The sequence below is a fragment of the Pogona vitticeps genome, chromosome 5, assembly GCF_051106095.1.
Source record: "Pogona vitticeps strain Pit_001003342236 chromosome 5, PviZW2.1, whole genome shotgun sequence".
Lineage (NCBI taxonomy): Eukaryota > Metazoa > Chordata > Lepidosauria > Squamata > Agamidae > Pogona > Pogona vitticeps.
Genome location: NC_135787.1, coordinates 71,964,105 through 71,979,598, shown reverse-complemented (window position 1 = coordinate 71,979,598; position 15,494 = coordinate 71,964,105). Strand labels below are relative to the sequence as shown.

At 37.3% G+C, this 15,494-nt stretch overlaps 1 protein-coding gene across 3 annotated transcripts in view; it reads right to left on the bottom strand.

The window, feature by feature from the left end:
- Positions 1-15,494, bottom strand: part of GABRA2 (gamma-aminobutyric acid type A receptor subunit alpha2) — a 121,618-nt gene that overhangs the window by 105,399 nt on the left and 725 nt on the right. For 2 of the 3 annotated variants that reach the window (XM_073001214.2, XM_020806385.3), the window contains exons 2-3: positions 14,854-14,943; positions 11,582-11,697 (exon numbers count right to left, since the gene is read on the bottom strand). In XM_073001214.2, the coding sequence (XP_072857315.1) occupies positions 11,582-11,697; positions 14,854-14,924 (187 nt within the window). In that variant the 5' untranslated portion in view covers positions 14,925-14,943. The remainder of the gene's footprint in view (positions 1-11,581; positions 11,698-14,853; positions 14,944-15,494) is intronic. The other variant, XM_078394707.1, reaches the window with a different exon arrangement.

The window sequence follows — 15,494 nt, the reverse complement described above, 5'->3', positions numbered from 1 at the left end:
GCCAAAGACAAATGAAGAAAAAGTCAGTCAAGAACAGTAAGAAAGTCCCATGTATACATAATATAATAACATTTGGGAGTACAGCACTATTAAAGAGAGAGAGATGAGGGAAGGGCCACTACCACGAAGTGCAGCCAAAATATTGTCCTATTCACATTCCTCTAATACTGGTGACAAGAACACCCCAAACTTCATAACATGCAAATGGGGTGATGAAATAAATGTTTCAGCTCAGTTCTTAATTAAGACAATTCTAAATGTAGCATCCAATTCTTATTTACTCACATGTAAGTCTCACTGATGCTGGCTGGATACCTCAGTGAATTAGGTATCTGGCTGTAGAGCATTAGTTTGGGAGTTTGATTCCACTGTGCTTCCTGTCAGTAGAACCAGCCTGTGTGGCCTTGGGCAAGCTGCACAGTCCCAGGGCACCCCCAGAAGAAAGGAATGGGAAACCACTTCTGAGTACTCTCTACCTAGAATACCCTGAAAAGGATCACCATAAGTCAGAACTGACTTGATAGCACATGGTTATTATTACTCAGTCTCACTCAAGCCAGTAAGTCCTCCTAACTGTGTGTGCATTAGTTTCTCTAGTCATGCTTTAATCGTACTGAAATCAGTGAGGCACATGATCCATGAGTCATGACTAACTAAAGTCAAACTGATTTCATGGGATTAAAGCATAACTAACTTAGTTCAAATACATCCCCCGGCTTTATATATTCTGCTAACAAAAGGAAAGGTTGGATCCAGCATCGTTATAAAAATGTCAAGTACTTCAATCTGCAGCTTTAAGTATTTGCATTTTTTTTGGTAAGGGATGGTGTGCATTTCTGATGTCAGGACATGGGCCTAATGATTCTGCACTGGAAATGTGAAATGTAATTTCCCATGCTGTGAGGTTGGATGTTGAGGTCTTGCTCTGCTGGACTTCCTCTTTTAAAGACACTCATAAATACCTCATATTCATGTCTGTCTCTCTGTGTGTTTATATATTCACCCACACATATCAAAATTTCTTTGCTTCTGAAATCAATATTTTACATTCTATTGAAGGCTGTCCACCAGATTTTTTCAATGGGATGTGGCAAAGTTGCACAGTGGTATATCAACACAATCCATGCTTGCAGCACACACCATTGCAAGCCAGTTTGGCTGTATATTTAATACATTAAAATAATGCAGAATTGTAGGATTCAGGAACTATATATCCCTGCTCCACATAGACACTCATGGCTGTGTTGCAATATTTATCATCCCATGTGGCCAATTTGAATCTATTACGACTAGTGCATATTCAATTCTAAACAGACTCATACACAAAAGATAACATGAGCAATGAACTATAAGGTATACTATGTATATTCACTGGCATTACAACTTGTCACTCCTGTTCTCAGACTTTATTCTGATTGTTTCTGAAAACACCATAGGCCATTTGAAACACTAATAAGCATTCCTGTTTTTGTGGCACTAGGAAAATGTTAGTGCTGTCAAGCCTTTATATATCCTAGATGTCAAAGTAAATGGCCTCACAAAGCCTTAAAGCAGAAACTGGTGCCTTTTCCCCAGTAGGAGATCTTGCAATATTCAGTAACCTTCACTGCATATTATGCAACTAATTTCCCCCCATTGCTTATGCTGTTTCCAATCATCTTTTAAAGCAAGGATTCTTGTGGCAAATTTTTCTAAGTAGATGATATCAAATCTATCTTCCTGTATTAAATAACCAAAGTTACATCCCCGGGGGAAAAAAGGATACATCAAAGAAGTGACATATTTGCACAACCATCCTCTCTGGGTTAGATGATGTAGTTGCTTCTCTTTCTTTTGTGATATACATAAATAGTTCTGTAATATTTGTTTTCTTTCATTTGCTTCTGGTATAGTACTGTTTGCAATGATAATAACACAGTAGTGATGCCTAGCATATTATTCTCAAAAGAAGCGGGAAGCTTTGGTTTAATGCAAAAAGTTATAGTTGACACATACTCTTGACAGCAAGAACATTCAATCAGAGACCACCTCCCTACTCTCACTCACTCCTAGTACCTGAACATCAGTTACATTGTCTAAATTTTCTTGCTTTGGGGTGGAGAGGAACAGCTCCAATCCTAACTGTTTGGTTTACACCAACTTTTTTTTTCTTTTGTGAAAATATCTCTGATTTTTTAAAATCTAGGAACACAAATATATAATTGCCAAAAAAGAACGAAAGTCTGTCTACTAAACAACTTCCGTTGAAAGAAAAATTAAAATCCACCATTAAAAAAAATTAAAGCTAACAGCAACATAACATCTCAACTCATGCTACAAAGTATACCAACTTCTCTCAGTTACCCTTATTTGCCTCTCAGGAAGACAAACAGCTCTGTTCACAAAGAATAAAAACTTCCACTTAAGCACATATCTGAACATTACTAAGTGTTAGTGGTACTCAGAGCTTTCCCCCAGCAAACATTCCAGTATCTAATGTATTCCAGCAAAAACTAGTCTTATCTGGGGGAACAGAAAGCTACAACTTTTACCCCATAACTGAATCTCTGTTAGTTTCCATGCTCAATTTAAGGTGCTAGTCATAATTTACAAAGCCCTTAATGGTTTAAGACCTCAATATCTAGTGGACCATCACTCTCACAACATAGCTACCCATCCCACAAACGCCTCACAATTCTTGATGTTAAGAATTGTAACACCTAAGGAGGCCAAAAATAGCAAACGTGGGAAATCAAGCTTTCTGAGTCATGGCCCCTTCCTACAGAGGTTCACCAGGCGCCATCCCTATCTATTTTTAGGAAGCAAAGTAAGACCAATTGTAGAAAACTGCCTTCTAATAATTGTAAATATTGCCCTAAAGCAGTGGTTCTTAACCTTTGTTACTCAGATGTTTTTGAACTGCAACTCCCAGAAACCCCAGCCAGCACAGTTGGTGGTGAAGGCTTCTGGGAGTTGCAGTCCAAAACTCCTGAGTAACCAAAGGTTAAGAACCAGTGCCCTAAAGTGTTCAAGGAGTTTTAATTATGTTGCTATTGTTATGTGCCATCAAGTCACTACCCTATAAATGAGTGATCTCCAGAATGTCCTGTCCTCAAGAACCCTGCTCCACTCTTGCAAACTCAAGCCTTTAGGAGTCAATCCGTATCACATTTGGTCCATCTTTTTTCCTGCCGCCTTCCACCTTTTCCAGCATTATTGTCTTTTCCAGAGAATCCTGTATACTCGTGAGGTATCCAAACTATGACAGTCTCAGTTTAATCAAGTTTGCGTTCAGAAATAGTTCAGGCTTGATTGCTGTAGGACCACTTGTTAATTTTAATGGCAATCCAGGATATCCACAAAGCTCTCCTCCAGCACCACATTTCAAACAAATTATTTTTTCCTATCAACTTTCTTTACTGTTCTAATGACAAAGTTTATTTTATTTTATTTTTGTATTTATCATATAGTGTTTTTATGATTTTATTGTATATTTTGAACCAAGGCAACACTAACAGGGCACTATATGAATGAAAATAAAATAAAATAAAATAAATATTGTTTATATTAAATATTGTCCAAATTGGTAAAAAGCATAAGATTCCAAGCCTTACAAAGGCAGAAGAACTGCAGTGTAGAACTGTAACATCACTTAATGACAATAGTAATAAAAAGGTAGCCAAAAAAGTAGTCTCCACCATTCAGTTCAATGAGGGAGATAACATAGCAACTTTTCATTAACTATAACTATATGATAGCTAGCACCGTCAAAATGCCAAAGAAGGGCAGTGCCAAAGAACGCTCCAACTACCATACAATTGCACTCATTTCACACCCTAGCAAGGTTATGCTCAAAATCCTACAAGGCAGGCTTCAGCAGTATATAAACCAAGAACTCCCAGAAGTACAAGCTGGATTCTGAAGGGGCAGAGGAACTAGAGACCAAATTGCTAACATGTGCTGGAATATGGAGAAAGCCAGAGAGTTTCAGAAAAACATCTACTTCTGCTTCATTGACTACGCAAACACCTTTTTGAGTGTGTGGATGACAACAAACTATGATAAGTTCTTAAAGAAATGGGAGTGCCTGACCACCTTGTCTATCTCTTGAGAAACCTATATGTGGGACAGGAAGCAACAGTTAGAACTGGATATGGAACAACTGATTGGTTCAAAATTGGGAAAGGAGTACAACAAGGCTATATATTGTCCCCTGCTTATTTAACTTATATGCAGAATGTGTCATGCGAAAGGCCGGACCGGAGGAATCCCAAGCCAGAACTAAGATTGCCGGAAGAAATGTCAACAACCTCTGATATGCAGATGACACCACTCTGATGGCTGAAAGTGAGGAGGAATTAAAGAACCTCTCAATGAGGGTGAAAGAGGAGAATGCAAAAAACGGTCTGAAGCTCAACATCAAAAAAACAAAACAAAAAACTAAGATCATGGCCACTGGTCCCATCACCTCCTGGCACATAGAAGGGCAAGATATGGAGGTAGTGACAGATTTTACTTTCTTGGGCTCCATGATCACTGCAGATGGTGACAGCAGGCACAAAATTAAAAGACGTCTGCTTCTTAGAAGGAAAGTGATGACAAACCTAGACAGCATCTTAAAAAGCAGAGACATCACCTTGCCGACAAAGGTCCGCATAGTCAAAGCTATGGTTTTTCCAGCAGCGATGTATGGAAGTGAGAGCTGGACCATAAAGAAGGCTGACCACTGAAGAATTGATGCTTTTGAATTATGGTGCTGGAGGAGACTCTTGAGAGTCCCCTGGACTGCAAGGAGAACAAACTTATCCATTTTGAAGGAAATCAACCCCGAGTGTTTAGTGGAAGGACAGATCCTGAAGCTATGGCTCCAGTATTTTGGCCATCATATGAGAAGAGAACACTCCCTGGAAAATGCCCTGATGTTGGGAAAATGTGAAGGCAAGAGGAGAAGGTGACGACAGAGGATGAGATGGTTGGACAGTATCATTGAAGCTACCAGAATGTATTTGACCCAACTCCGGGAGGCAGTGGAAGACAGAAGGCGTGCTCTGGTCCATGGGGTCACTAAGATTTAGACACGACTTAACGACTAAACAACAACAAGCACCACCAAAAAAAAATAGCCAAATAGATTGAATACAAAGTATCCAAAATAATCTAAGATACACAAAAATTAGTTTCAGATGCTTAACCATGAAGTTGTGAAAGACCTAACCAGCCAAAAAAACAAGACAATCTTCTTCTTCTGGAAAGTAATAACAAAACAGTACTGCTGCAGTGATGGAGATATTCTCCATAGCAACAGCATTAATCAGCTACTAGGAGTGGAGAACACCATGGAATACTACAATGCCAGCCACCACTATCTGTAATGTTTTACTAGACTCTTCTGTGCTTTAGCACATCTTTTTAAAAGTGAGCAGATTTCCATCACCGTAAGCACAAGGTACACTGGTCACCTGTATTCACCCATCCTCAAATAGGAAAGAAAGCAACTATTGTAAATGTCTGCTTAAACATCTGTTTATTCATACAGATTAAGTTGGAGGCATCTCTCACTCTTGCAGACTACACCTACTCATTGTATAAAAATAGCACTTGTTTTGAGCTGTATTTTCAGCAAAATTTCACTAGATAACGAATACAGATCAACTGGCCTATAGTTTATTGTTTATATACAGGGGTAAAATATACTCATCTTTTCATGTTTAGATGACATTGCAACATTTCCACCATGAAGTATTTTAAAATTAACCAATGACTGTATATAAAATCATTGTGGGGATAAAAAGATGTTGAAGATATATATTAACAGAACTGGCAAATCATTGCAAATGAACTTGTTTAATGTCAATAGACTAAAATTCACCTGTCCAGAGCAATTATTTCCAAATTTGATTTAAGGGCAGGTTATTTTATTATCATTAACATTTGCCTACTTGCCTATTATAGCATCATTATGCTGATAACACTCATACTTTTCTGACATGAACACTTCCAGAAAGACATCTGCCCCTACCCTGCATTCTGTCAATTGCAGTTGGGGAATCCAACAGCTCCACTGACACATTTCTGATAATGAAGTGAGGAGAAGCAAACTTCTTGGCCAGTTCTACTCTTGAATAGGATCAAGTATATAAACATAAGACCTTCCATCATACCTCTACATTTGTGCTCTCATAAAAGCATGTATTTCACTGTCATTCCAAATTTGCAAAGCCCTCACTACTTTGTTAAATTCACCTGACATTTTTTTTTTAATTGACACATTTCTTCCAATGCAACTTACTTCTGTGCTCAAATATAGCTGTCCAAGTAACAAAAACAAAGTAATACAGAGGGGGAAAATGTCCTGCAGAACAAAGATGGTAAACACTGTTCACTACTGAGTGTGAGTGGGAAGCTGCTGAGATGATATAATAGAAGTACTGTATAAACATACTACAGAGCACTCCAAATGATACCATTATTTCAGAATACTTTTTCCTCTGTCCTCCATCTTTTTAGCTTAAATAAGACAATGTAACATATTAAAAGACTATCAGAATATCTTTTTTTAAAAAAAAATCCCTGTAGACTCCTACAAAATCAGATGTAAAATTATTGTGCCATCTGTTTCTTTTCTCCCCGCTCCCCAACCTCTTTTTCTGTTTGTGAGATCAGAGGGAAAAGGAATGCACTGTGCGAAAAACATGTCTCATGGCTTTATTATTTATATTGGCTTACTTTCATTGCAGTATTAGCAGGTTCTTGTATGGAGATACAGACAGGCTCTCAGAGTTATGCTAATAACAGTATCAAGGTATTTCTCCCTTGATTCCAAAGGCAATCAATGTTTCTTCCCTGACACACAGCATTGCAGCTGTAACAGACATCTTATATTGCAAAAGCAAGAGCATTTTCTACTCTTCTGCTTAGAGGGAACCTTTCCTTGACTGACTTGTCTGCTGAGTCACCCTTTATATATATATATATTACATTTCTACATATACTAGTATCAGAATTCTAGATTCATGGGAAACTTCTCAGTCTGGTCAATTGAATGCTGGTCTGATCTGCTGTAGCTTCATGAGAACAAAGAGTGTCACAGAATACTCTAAACATCTCTTTGTAGCTGCACATCATGAATAATAATAATTGCATGGCATCAAATTGATTCCAACTTATGTAGTTCTTTTTTAGGAATGTTTAGGTATAGAGCACACAGAACTAGTTTTCATTCCCTTCTTCCGGAGGTACTCTGGGACTGTGAAGCTTGCTCAAGGCTACAGATGCTGGATCTTCTCCTGGGATGCTCAATGGAGAATCAAACTCCCAACTTCAGGAACCACAGCCAAACACCTAACTTGCTGAGTTGTCCAACTGCACACATGAAAAAAATAATGTATGGTTGCAAACCGTACTCATTTTCTCACCAAGGAACCCCTGATACACTTTAAAGAAGTCCAGGTTTTATGCAACAGTTTGAAAACTACTCAGACATAAGATGAGGGCAGACAGATCTGCCTTGGACCCTTTGCACAGTGATGGAAAATATTAGAAATGGGAAGTTTTATTTTTGAGAACTACAAACCCCAGATAACTCCCAATGTTCTGAGCATGCAGTGAAAAGGTAATATTCTCCATGTCTGAAAAATTCTCATATACTTTAAGAGTGAGACACCCAAGATTTATTTTATTTATTTATTTATTGCATTTATATGCCGCCCATCTAGACATAGTCTACTCTGGGTGGCTCACAACTTAGAAGATAAAAACAATTTAAAATATACAGTTTTTCATTAAAAAAAACAAAATGATATAGAATATAATATAAATTTATGATTTTAACAGTTAATTTAAAGCAAAGAGTCCCAAGATGGCAAGAATAAAGGAAGAAAATTAAGAATGACTTAATTGACTGAAGGGAAGGCCTGCTTGAATAGCCAAGTTTTCAGCTGGCTTTTGAAAATGCCCAGTGAGGGTGCCAGCCGAATTTCAGTGGGGAGGGTGTTCCACAGCTGAGGGGCCACCGCCGAGAAGGCCCGGTTTCTTGTTTTTTCCATCCGGGCCTCCCTCGGCGTCAGACCCCTCAGCTGTCCCCACTGGCTGTGTCGGGTGATTCGGGTATAAAAGTTTTATAATGAGAACATAGTATAAAGTTGAAAACTATTTTATGGTCGTAGCTTTATACTGATCTAATAAAAGTATCACTCATTCTTGCTTAAAAATTGTAGTAACTAAGCCAATTTTTGAGCCAACTTGTACATTTCAGCTCACTGGGTGAAGTGGAAGTTCAAGTCTCCTTTCGATTTCCAAATTATCCAAAAGACAATAAGCAGCCATTGGAGAGGAATCAACAACAACCTATTGACTCTTGGTGATATTGTTCCTCTCTATACACACACACACACACAAATATATTTTACAGCAAACAATGGCAAAAAGAGCATCCTATATCTTAATCCCAATGGGAAACTATTTCTCAAAGAATCAACAAATCAGTAAAAATCTAAATATTTATTTAAGCATATTACAAAGAAACTATCTTCTTTCCCATAATCACTAACATATAGTAATTCCTTCTTTGAATTTGGTCAAATAATCAGGAAAAATAATAAATATCCCTTCAAGAACAACAAATATCTCATAACCGGGGGTCCATTTAATAGAGATTTCCAATCAGCATATTCCAAGGGTTACAAAACTGACATACGTTTCATATTTGGATTAATCTAAATTTGGCTAATTCAGATAAATTCAGGAAATGACCAAATAGAAACAAGACTTCTCCAAAGACTACTGAATCTTTACCACCTCAAAGATTTGTTAGCAATTTTGATTTAGAGAATCACATAGATACATAGATTGTGTTTCATCAAAAGTGTTGCATCCTGCCCCCCAAAGCTGCATATTAAAGAAAGTATCAGGGTGATGAGAGAAGTGAGGGAGAGATGTGGATGAAATTTGATGACTGGGAACTTAATCCTGTTTGTTTGTTTGTTTGTTTGTTTGTTTGTTTGTTTGTTTGTTTGTTTTAATTAGCTACCCAACATCAATCCTTTGAGGGAGGGGTGCTGAAGTAATATACTGCTGCAGACCTGGGCAAAGTGCAGCCCAAGGGCCACATACGGCCCGCGAGCCACTCCTCTCCGGCCTGCAGACAGTTTTGAACATCAAAATCATTTATAGCTTTTTGTCTAAAGCTGATCAGTTGCTTATCTTTAACATACCCAAAAACCTTAGTATTTGTGAAGATTAACTAGTTTAAAATAAAAACAATTATAACATCATTGTTTCATTTTATTTTTAAGTAAAGTTGGTTCAGCCCCCAAACACAGTTCAGATTTTTCATGTGGCCCCCCTATAGAAATTAATTGCCCATTTAGAGATTATCACTGCTTGTTGCTTAACTATCTCCCCAAGAGGAGAAATTTTTAAATAGTTTTGGCCAATGGGATGTTGAAGCTAATTAGTATTTGGTGCTTGCTTGGCAAATACTGATTTTCAGGTTCTTCTGCTTCTACCACAACATGTTCCACATCTGTCATCCATTTCTCTCCTATTGTACTTCCTGTCAGTTTGGTGTCACCTAGGTTAAAAAACAACAATGCCTTACACTGTTTTTCTCTCACCATAACTTCCCAGGCCCCCTTTCCCTCCTAACCCTCTGAGATTTTGCAGGGTTCTTCCCTAAGGACACTTCTGACATACCCCATTTCCACATAAATTGTCATAAGAGCCCATGGAGAATATACGGGGATGCCAGTACTCCCCTTGCCCAAACCTGACAAAACAATGCAAAAGATACCTGATTTCTCCCCAAAATTACAGCTTGTTCCAAATTTTAAAATAATGTTGCCTATAGTGGGTTTAGAATGGTCAGAAGCCTCTTATGTACAGCCACCCTTGTGCTAGCTGCCAGTACAATAGCATCTGACACAAATGATGCGCTGGCTGAAATGAGCCCACAGAAAAGCCAAAGAAAGGGGGGTGGGACAGAAAAAAGAAGGAGCTCAGATTCTCAGTTCCTTTCTCAGCTGAGATTCACAAACAGTATGTAAGCATAAAGTTCAGCCAATATCAAAGTATTCCTAAATAATTTCCAACATCCCTAGTCTGGCAGAGATTTAGGTTCAGCACAGTCTCAGATAGTTTAAACATATATAGCTCAGCTATTACCAGTCATCTAACTGGCCAGTCTTCAACTCAGGTCTAAGCCAAACTGGGTTATTTTCTGAATCACTTCTGAATCTTTTGGTTTGTATGTGCAACTCTACTAGAAAGCCACATTAGTTGCAAGTGAATCAAGGAAGGAATGCCAGTGAGGCGTTGAGAGCAGGAAGTGGAAATTAAGGTTTCATTTGTCTGTATCCCAGACATGAAATTGCTATGACAGAATCCATGATGGCTAACTATGTCAGCTGATGCATATTTCAGTAATTTCTATGTCCACATTCTGAATCATTTGGGATTTGCCATTGCAGTGAAGATCTGTAAACATCTATGATTTCTTTATAAATCAATGTCAGAAATAGCAAAAGACAAAAGTAAAGAGATGTACTTGATAAGGAAATGTCTTTATGGCCTTTCTGGAATATGATTTGGTTTTCTTTGGAGTTAAGTACATAGTTCTTTGTCTAGGGAAAACAGATGTTTTCTGCTTTCTCCAACCCATCTCAAACCTACCTCCGAAAAACTGCAGTTCCTCCCTATCTTCTCTAAAGTAATGTTCATAGTAATGTGAGTACTTATTTACAACTGAGCAATATTGAAGACTACATAAAATTCAGCTGCAGGACCATTTTGAACACTGGTAATTCTCTCTCTCCACTCTCTTTGTGTATGTGTGTGTGTTCATGTTGTACTTCTTTCCTTCCTGTGTATTCCTCTTTCTACAGAAAGATAATGGATCCCCATTATAGTTTTTTTACTGCAACAAGAAGAAGAAGGTAGTACTTCCCAAACTGTAGGCAAGGGCAGCAGATGTTTATAAATCAGCAATTAAGTACATTTAGGTCAATATGGCACACAAACACACAAAGCGTCTTGGAAGGCCAAGGAGAAGGGCAAATAAATAGTTTTATATGAGTCATCTACAACTTCTTTTTCCCTGTTCTGAGCAGCGGCAAAGATAATCCATGACAGAAGTGTTATGCATCAACCCTGACATATGTTAGCTTTAAATGAAGAGAAACTTTTAATTTCCAAAGATATTATTGCGAAACTTTCCAATGATTTCACTAATCACTTCTTGGTGAGAGTCATGATATCAGTAAGTTAACAAAATACCAAAGAGGCAATTATATGGTCTCACTGTTTTAAAAGAATTACTTAGGTCCTAAAATACAGTATTAAGCCAATTCAAATTAAACAACCGGAATAACGCATATTGGGAACAATATGGCAAACATTACTCAATCCATAAATTTCATGCTGACAAGACTAAAAATGATGTTTTAATGTCACAATCAAATTTCCTGAGCCGCAGATCAATTTTTTTTTTATACCATCTAAAAATTATTTGGTGAGCAAAAAACCACCATCCTTAGTTACCACCACTACATTTTTCTAATAGTATCACAGGGAAGCTGTTTTTACATAACCAGCTATTAGAAATTACCTCCCAGTCCAGGTCTCAGGCGATTATCATAACCATCCAGGAGTCTGTCTAGAATTCTTGTAAAGATGGTGATATTATTTTTCGCTTCATCCTCAGCAGAGTCAGCTGACACTGATCTAAACAAGACATTTGATTTTTAAAAAGTCTCATAAGCATATTCTTTTTACATTTACTATGCAGTCACTGTCTACTAGTGAATATTTAAAGTTTCCATTTAGTACAGATTACCAAATTGTCATCCTTTTTTTAATTGAATAATCAAGAGTCTTCAGGTCTTCAGATTTAATTCCTTCCCTTCAAGGGCACCATTCAACAAATAACCTAATGTTGTTATTATTAAACCATTATTCCTTTTTTATTCCCTCCTAAAGCCTACCCAAAACTTTTCCACAGACTCCTAACTGTCAAATACTTAGCAGCAGCCACTTTACATCTTTCAGCCCTTTGTGCTTGTTTTCTTCCTCCTCTCTTTAAATATTTTGTACTCCAGCAACTATGCAAACAGAAAGTGACCACTCATTGTTGGAGATAACATATTGATCAAGGTGGGCCTTTAGCATGATCCAGATGAGGCATTTCCTGTTTTCTTTCTTTCCTACAAACATCAATTGTGACCAGATCAATGTGAAATTGATGTCACTTTGCTTAGGCTGCATGCAACTCACCTGGAAATTAAAAGATAAATGATATACCCAATTTTATGTTGTGACACACCTTTCATTCAGGAGGAGGTTAGGCTTCTAATAGAAAACTGGACAGTTCACTTTATCTACCTTCAGGCCATAACTTCTCTGAGATTCAGAGCCACAGAATCTATGATAACCCTGGCAACCATTGCAATGCATCCCTGTGGCAATGGATGAGGAGCTACAAGTTTTCTCTTAATGGTCACCAGCCTTCCCAGCAACCAGTACCAAACCCCTTCAAAATAATAAGTTTCTTTTCCTCATCTTTGTAAGTATTAGAGCATTTTTGTGTGGGAGGCTGGACATTAAACAATGGCATTCTGCTAAACCATGGGCAATGTTCAGGTTCCTCATTAGCTATGGAAGTGCAATCAAACAAAAGTCTGCTCCTGTTGTTCTAGAAATGAATTTTTGTAAGATGAGAAAAATCAACTATTTTCATTCTCTGCCACTTTATTACATTTAGACATCATGTGACTCTGTGGCTCATAGAACATGGAGGGCCACCACTATCATGATAAAAAATTGGTTCTCTAAACAGTAGGCTGGTAAACTGAAACAGAAAAGCAGCAGACTACAAAAGTTATGGACACTCATAAATATTGCAAAGTTTTGTAAATTACGGTTGTTAAATAATTAAGCTATACAACAAGAACAATATTTTTAATTTCAGTGACAGTAAAGCCTTTCAGCAGGGAAAAATCAGAGGATTTCACAGGGTATCACACACAATATACATATTTGGAACCCATTTATTAACATAGAAATTGATTTCTCAATCATCTAAAATTCAGCATAAACATGCAATGAGAATAAAATAAACAAAAGTAAGCTTAGGTTATGAAAAGCTCTAAACAACCCAGTGGCAATGTCCTCTTCTTGTTCTAAAACTGGTGCTGAAAGCCTAATGCTCCTTGTTAGGAAAATCCAGTCGAAGGCCTTGCAATATTTCTTTAGGAATTAATTTTCATACACATAGCTTTATCACATCAATATTTTTGCAAGATATTCATGCCACGCCTGAAACCACCAAAAGCTACTTTCATGCGAGCTCCAAATATCAGAATATCATAAAAGCATATGTTGTACTGTATATACATACTGGTTTCCCCAACAGGTTATTTATAGAAAAGTCTATATATACTCAGGTACTCAAGGAAAAATTAATGCTTTTTTTCTGCCGAGTTAATTGTTTTAACATGAGCACAATGTGGACTAAAACATCTAACTTTTTATACATGCTAAAAAGATTACTGGGAATTGAAAAGAGAGAGAGACTGTTGGTCCTGTCCAGCTATTAAACAAAATGGACAAAATACTTAAATATAAATTATTAGAGTCTGTGGCACTCAAGGCACTTCCTTCATAATTTGTAATAATCTGATTTGTAATCTGAGTCTTCAAATTTCATAGGTGACCTGTCATGCAGGTTTTTAATACTTCGATTAATAATTATATGATGTAGAAAGTAAATATTATACAATTATTCAAAGATTTTGTTGGTGGGAGAAAAAAGTTAGTGTTGATCATTTTATGAGTTGGAATTTCATGCTGAATAATGAACTAACAGAAACAGTCTTTCACTGTATATGTTGACCCCCTTGACAGCAATGAGAGACTTACTCTTTGAGTAAGAGAACTAGGCCCATAGTGGGTAGACTACTGCTGCAGCATCCTTACTGGATAGATAAAACTGAAAGCACATTTTGTAGAAAAACTGTATACAGTTCCATTACTGATGTATGTATCCAAAAAAAAAATTAGCCTAATTTGGTTTTAGCATTAGACTTGAGGTTCATTTTAAAGGAAATAAAATAGAGGAACATATCAACCAGGATTCTACTGCAGTCAAAAATGTGATTCTACAAGCTAAATGAAGTTAGAAAAGACAAAAATAACAAATAAACCCATTAATTTGGATACAGAAAGGCCAAGCAACATGAAACCTAAACAAGAATTTTAAAGTTTCCCTCTATGACACTGACATTTTTTAAAAAATATAGTTTCTTAAACATCAAAAGTTGATTAATAAATCAGGTTATTGTTTTATTATATGGGATTGTGAAATTGTATACTATCTCCACCTAGAGGTTTAAAGATTAAATGTCTCAATGTTCTGCTATGTTGACCAAAAATATCCCCCATCCCAACACATATGTATATGCAAAATACCCCACAGTGTTCATATGTGTTGTTGTTGTTTTCTTGGACTTTACAGCCTGTTCTTTATTCTCAGTGTGGATAGGCATAATGTAACAAAACTGTGCCACAGTGACTCTAGAAAATATCATAAAGCTCCAAACATTACCCAGAAAAAATAAGAAGGGGGGCTTATTTTTCTCCCCTTTCAGGGAAAAACATGAAACTCTTGCTGATTTTTAGAAGGATTGGTTCAGTAGAAATTCATTAGCATTTCACAAACCTCAAATCTTCCTTAATTTGTTCTGTATAATGACAAGTCTTATATTTGAATAATATATTTTTATTCATACAGCAACACGTATAAGCCGATTACAGGGAACTATCTACCGGCATACAAAATAATTTTTGTATTGCTGTTGATTAAGAAGTAGCACATCATCTTACCTTGCAGAAAAACACACCAAGAAAATGAGAAGAACCAACTGCATCATGTAGAACATCAGTTTCCTCTTCATAGCTGCTTCCTTGAAAATCCTAAGGATACAAGAGAAGGGGAGGGCACTTAGCTGGAATCAGTTTCCATCAAGCAACGTCTTCAACTGAAACCACTGAATAATGCCACTTCCATGGAGACTTCAAATTATTGGACCTACAGAGCATTCCTCCCAACTAATAACTTATTAGATGCCCACTATCCTCCCAGATCATGCGTTGTTTGAACATGCAGTGCAGAATCAAAAGTGACATACGACCAGATGCATTAAAAACGTTGCTTTCTTCCATCCCACTCCCGTGTAATAAATATTACAGATACTCAAGACTTTCCTTCAATTATTTGCTTGCTATGTGGCCAATCCGTTATTCCACATTGCTTTCACTACATCTGCCCCACCAGCACCAAAAGAAAAACAGTGAGGAAGATGGAGCGGAGGGTGAGGGGGAGAAAGAGGCACGTTTGCAAGAGGTTCACTGACAGGGCTGTGAACCAAAGCGGTTCAGCTCCTTCCAAATGCTGAACATGTTTGACAGCTGCTGAGAGATAAGAACTGTCACAGCCATAGAGACACATAGCCAGAATTCACAAA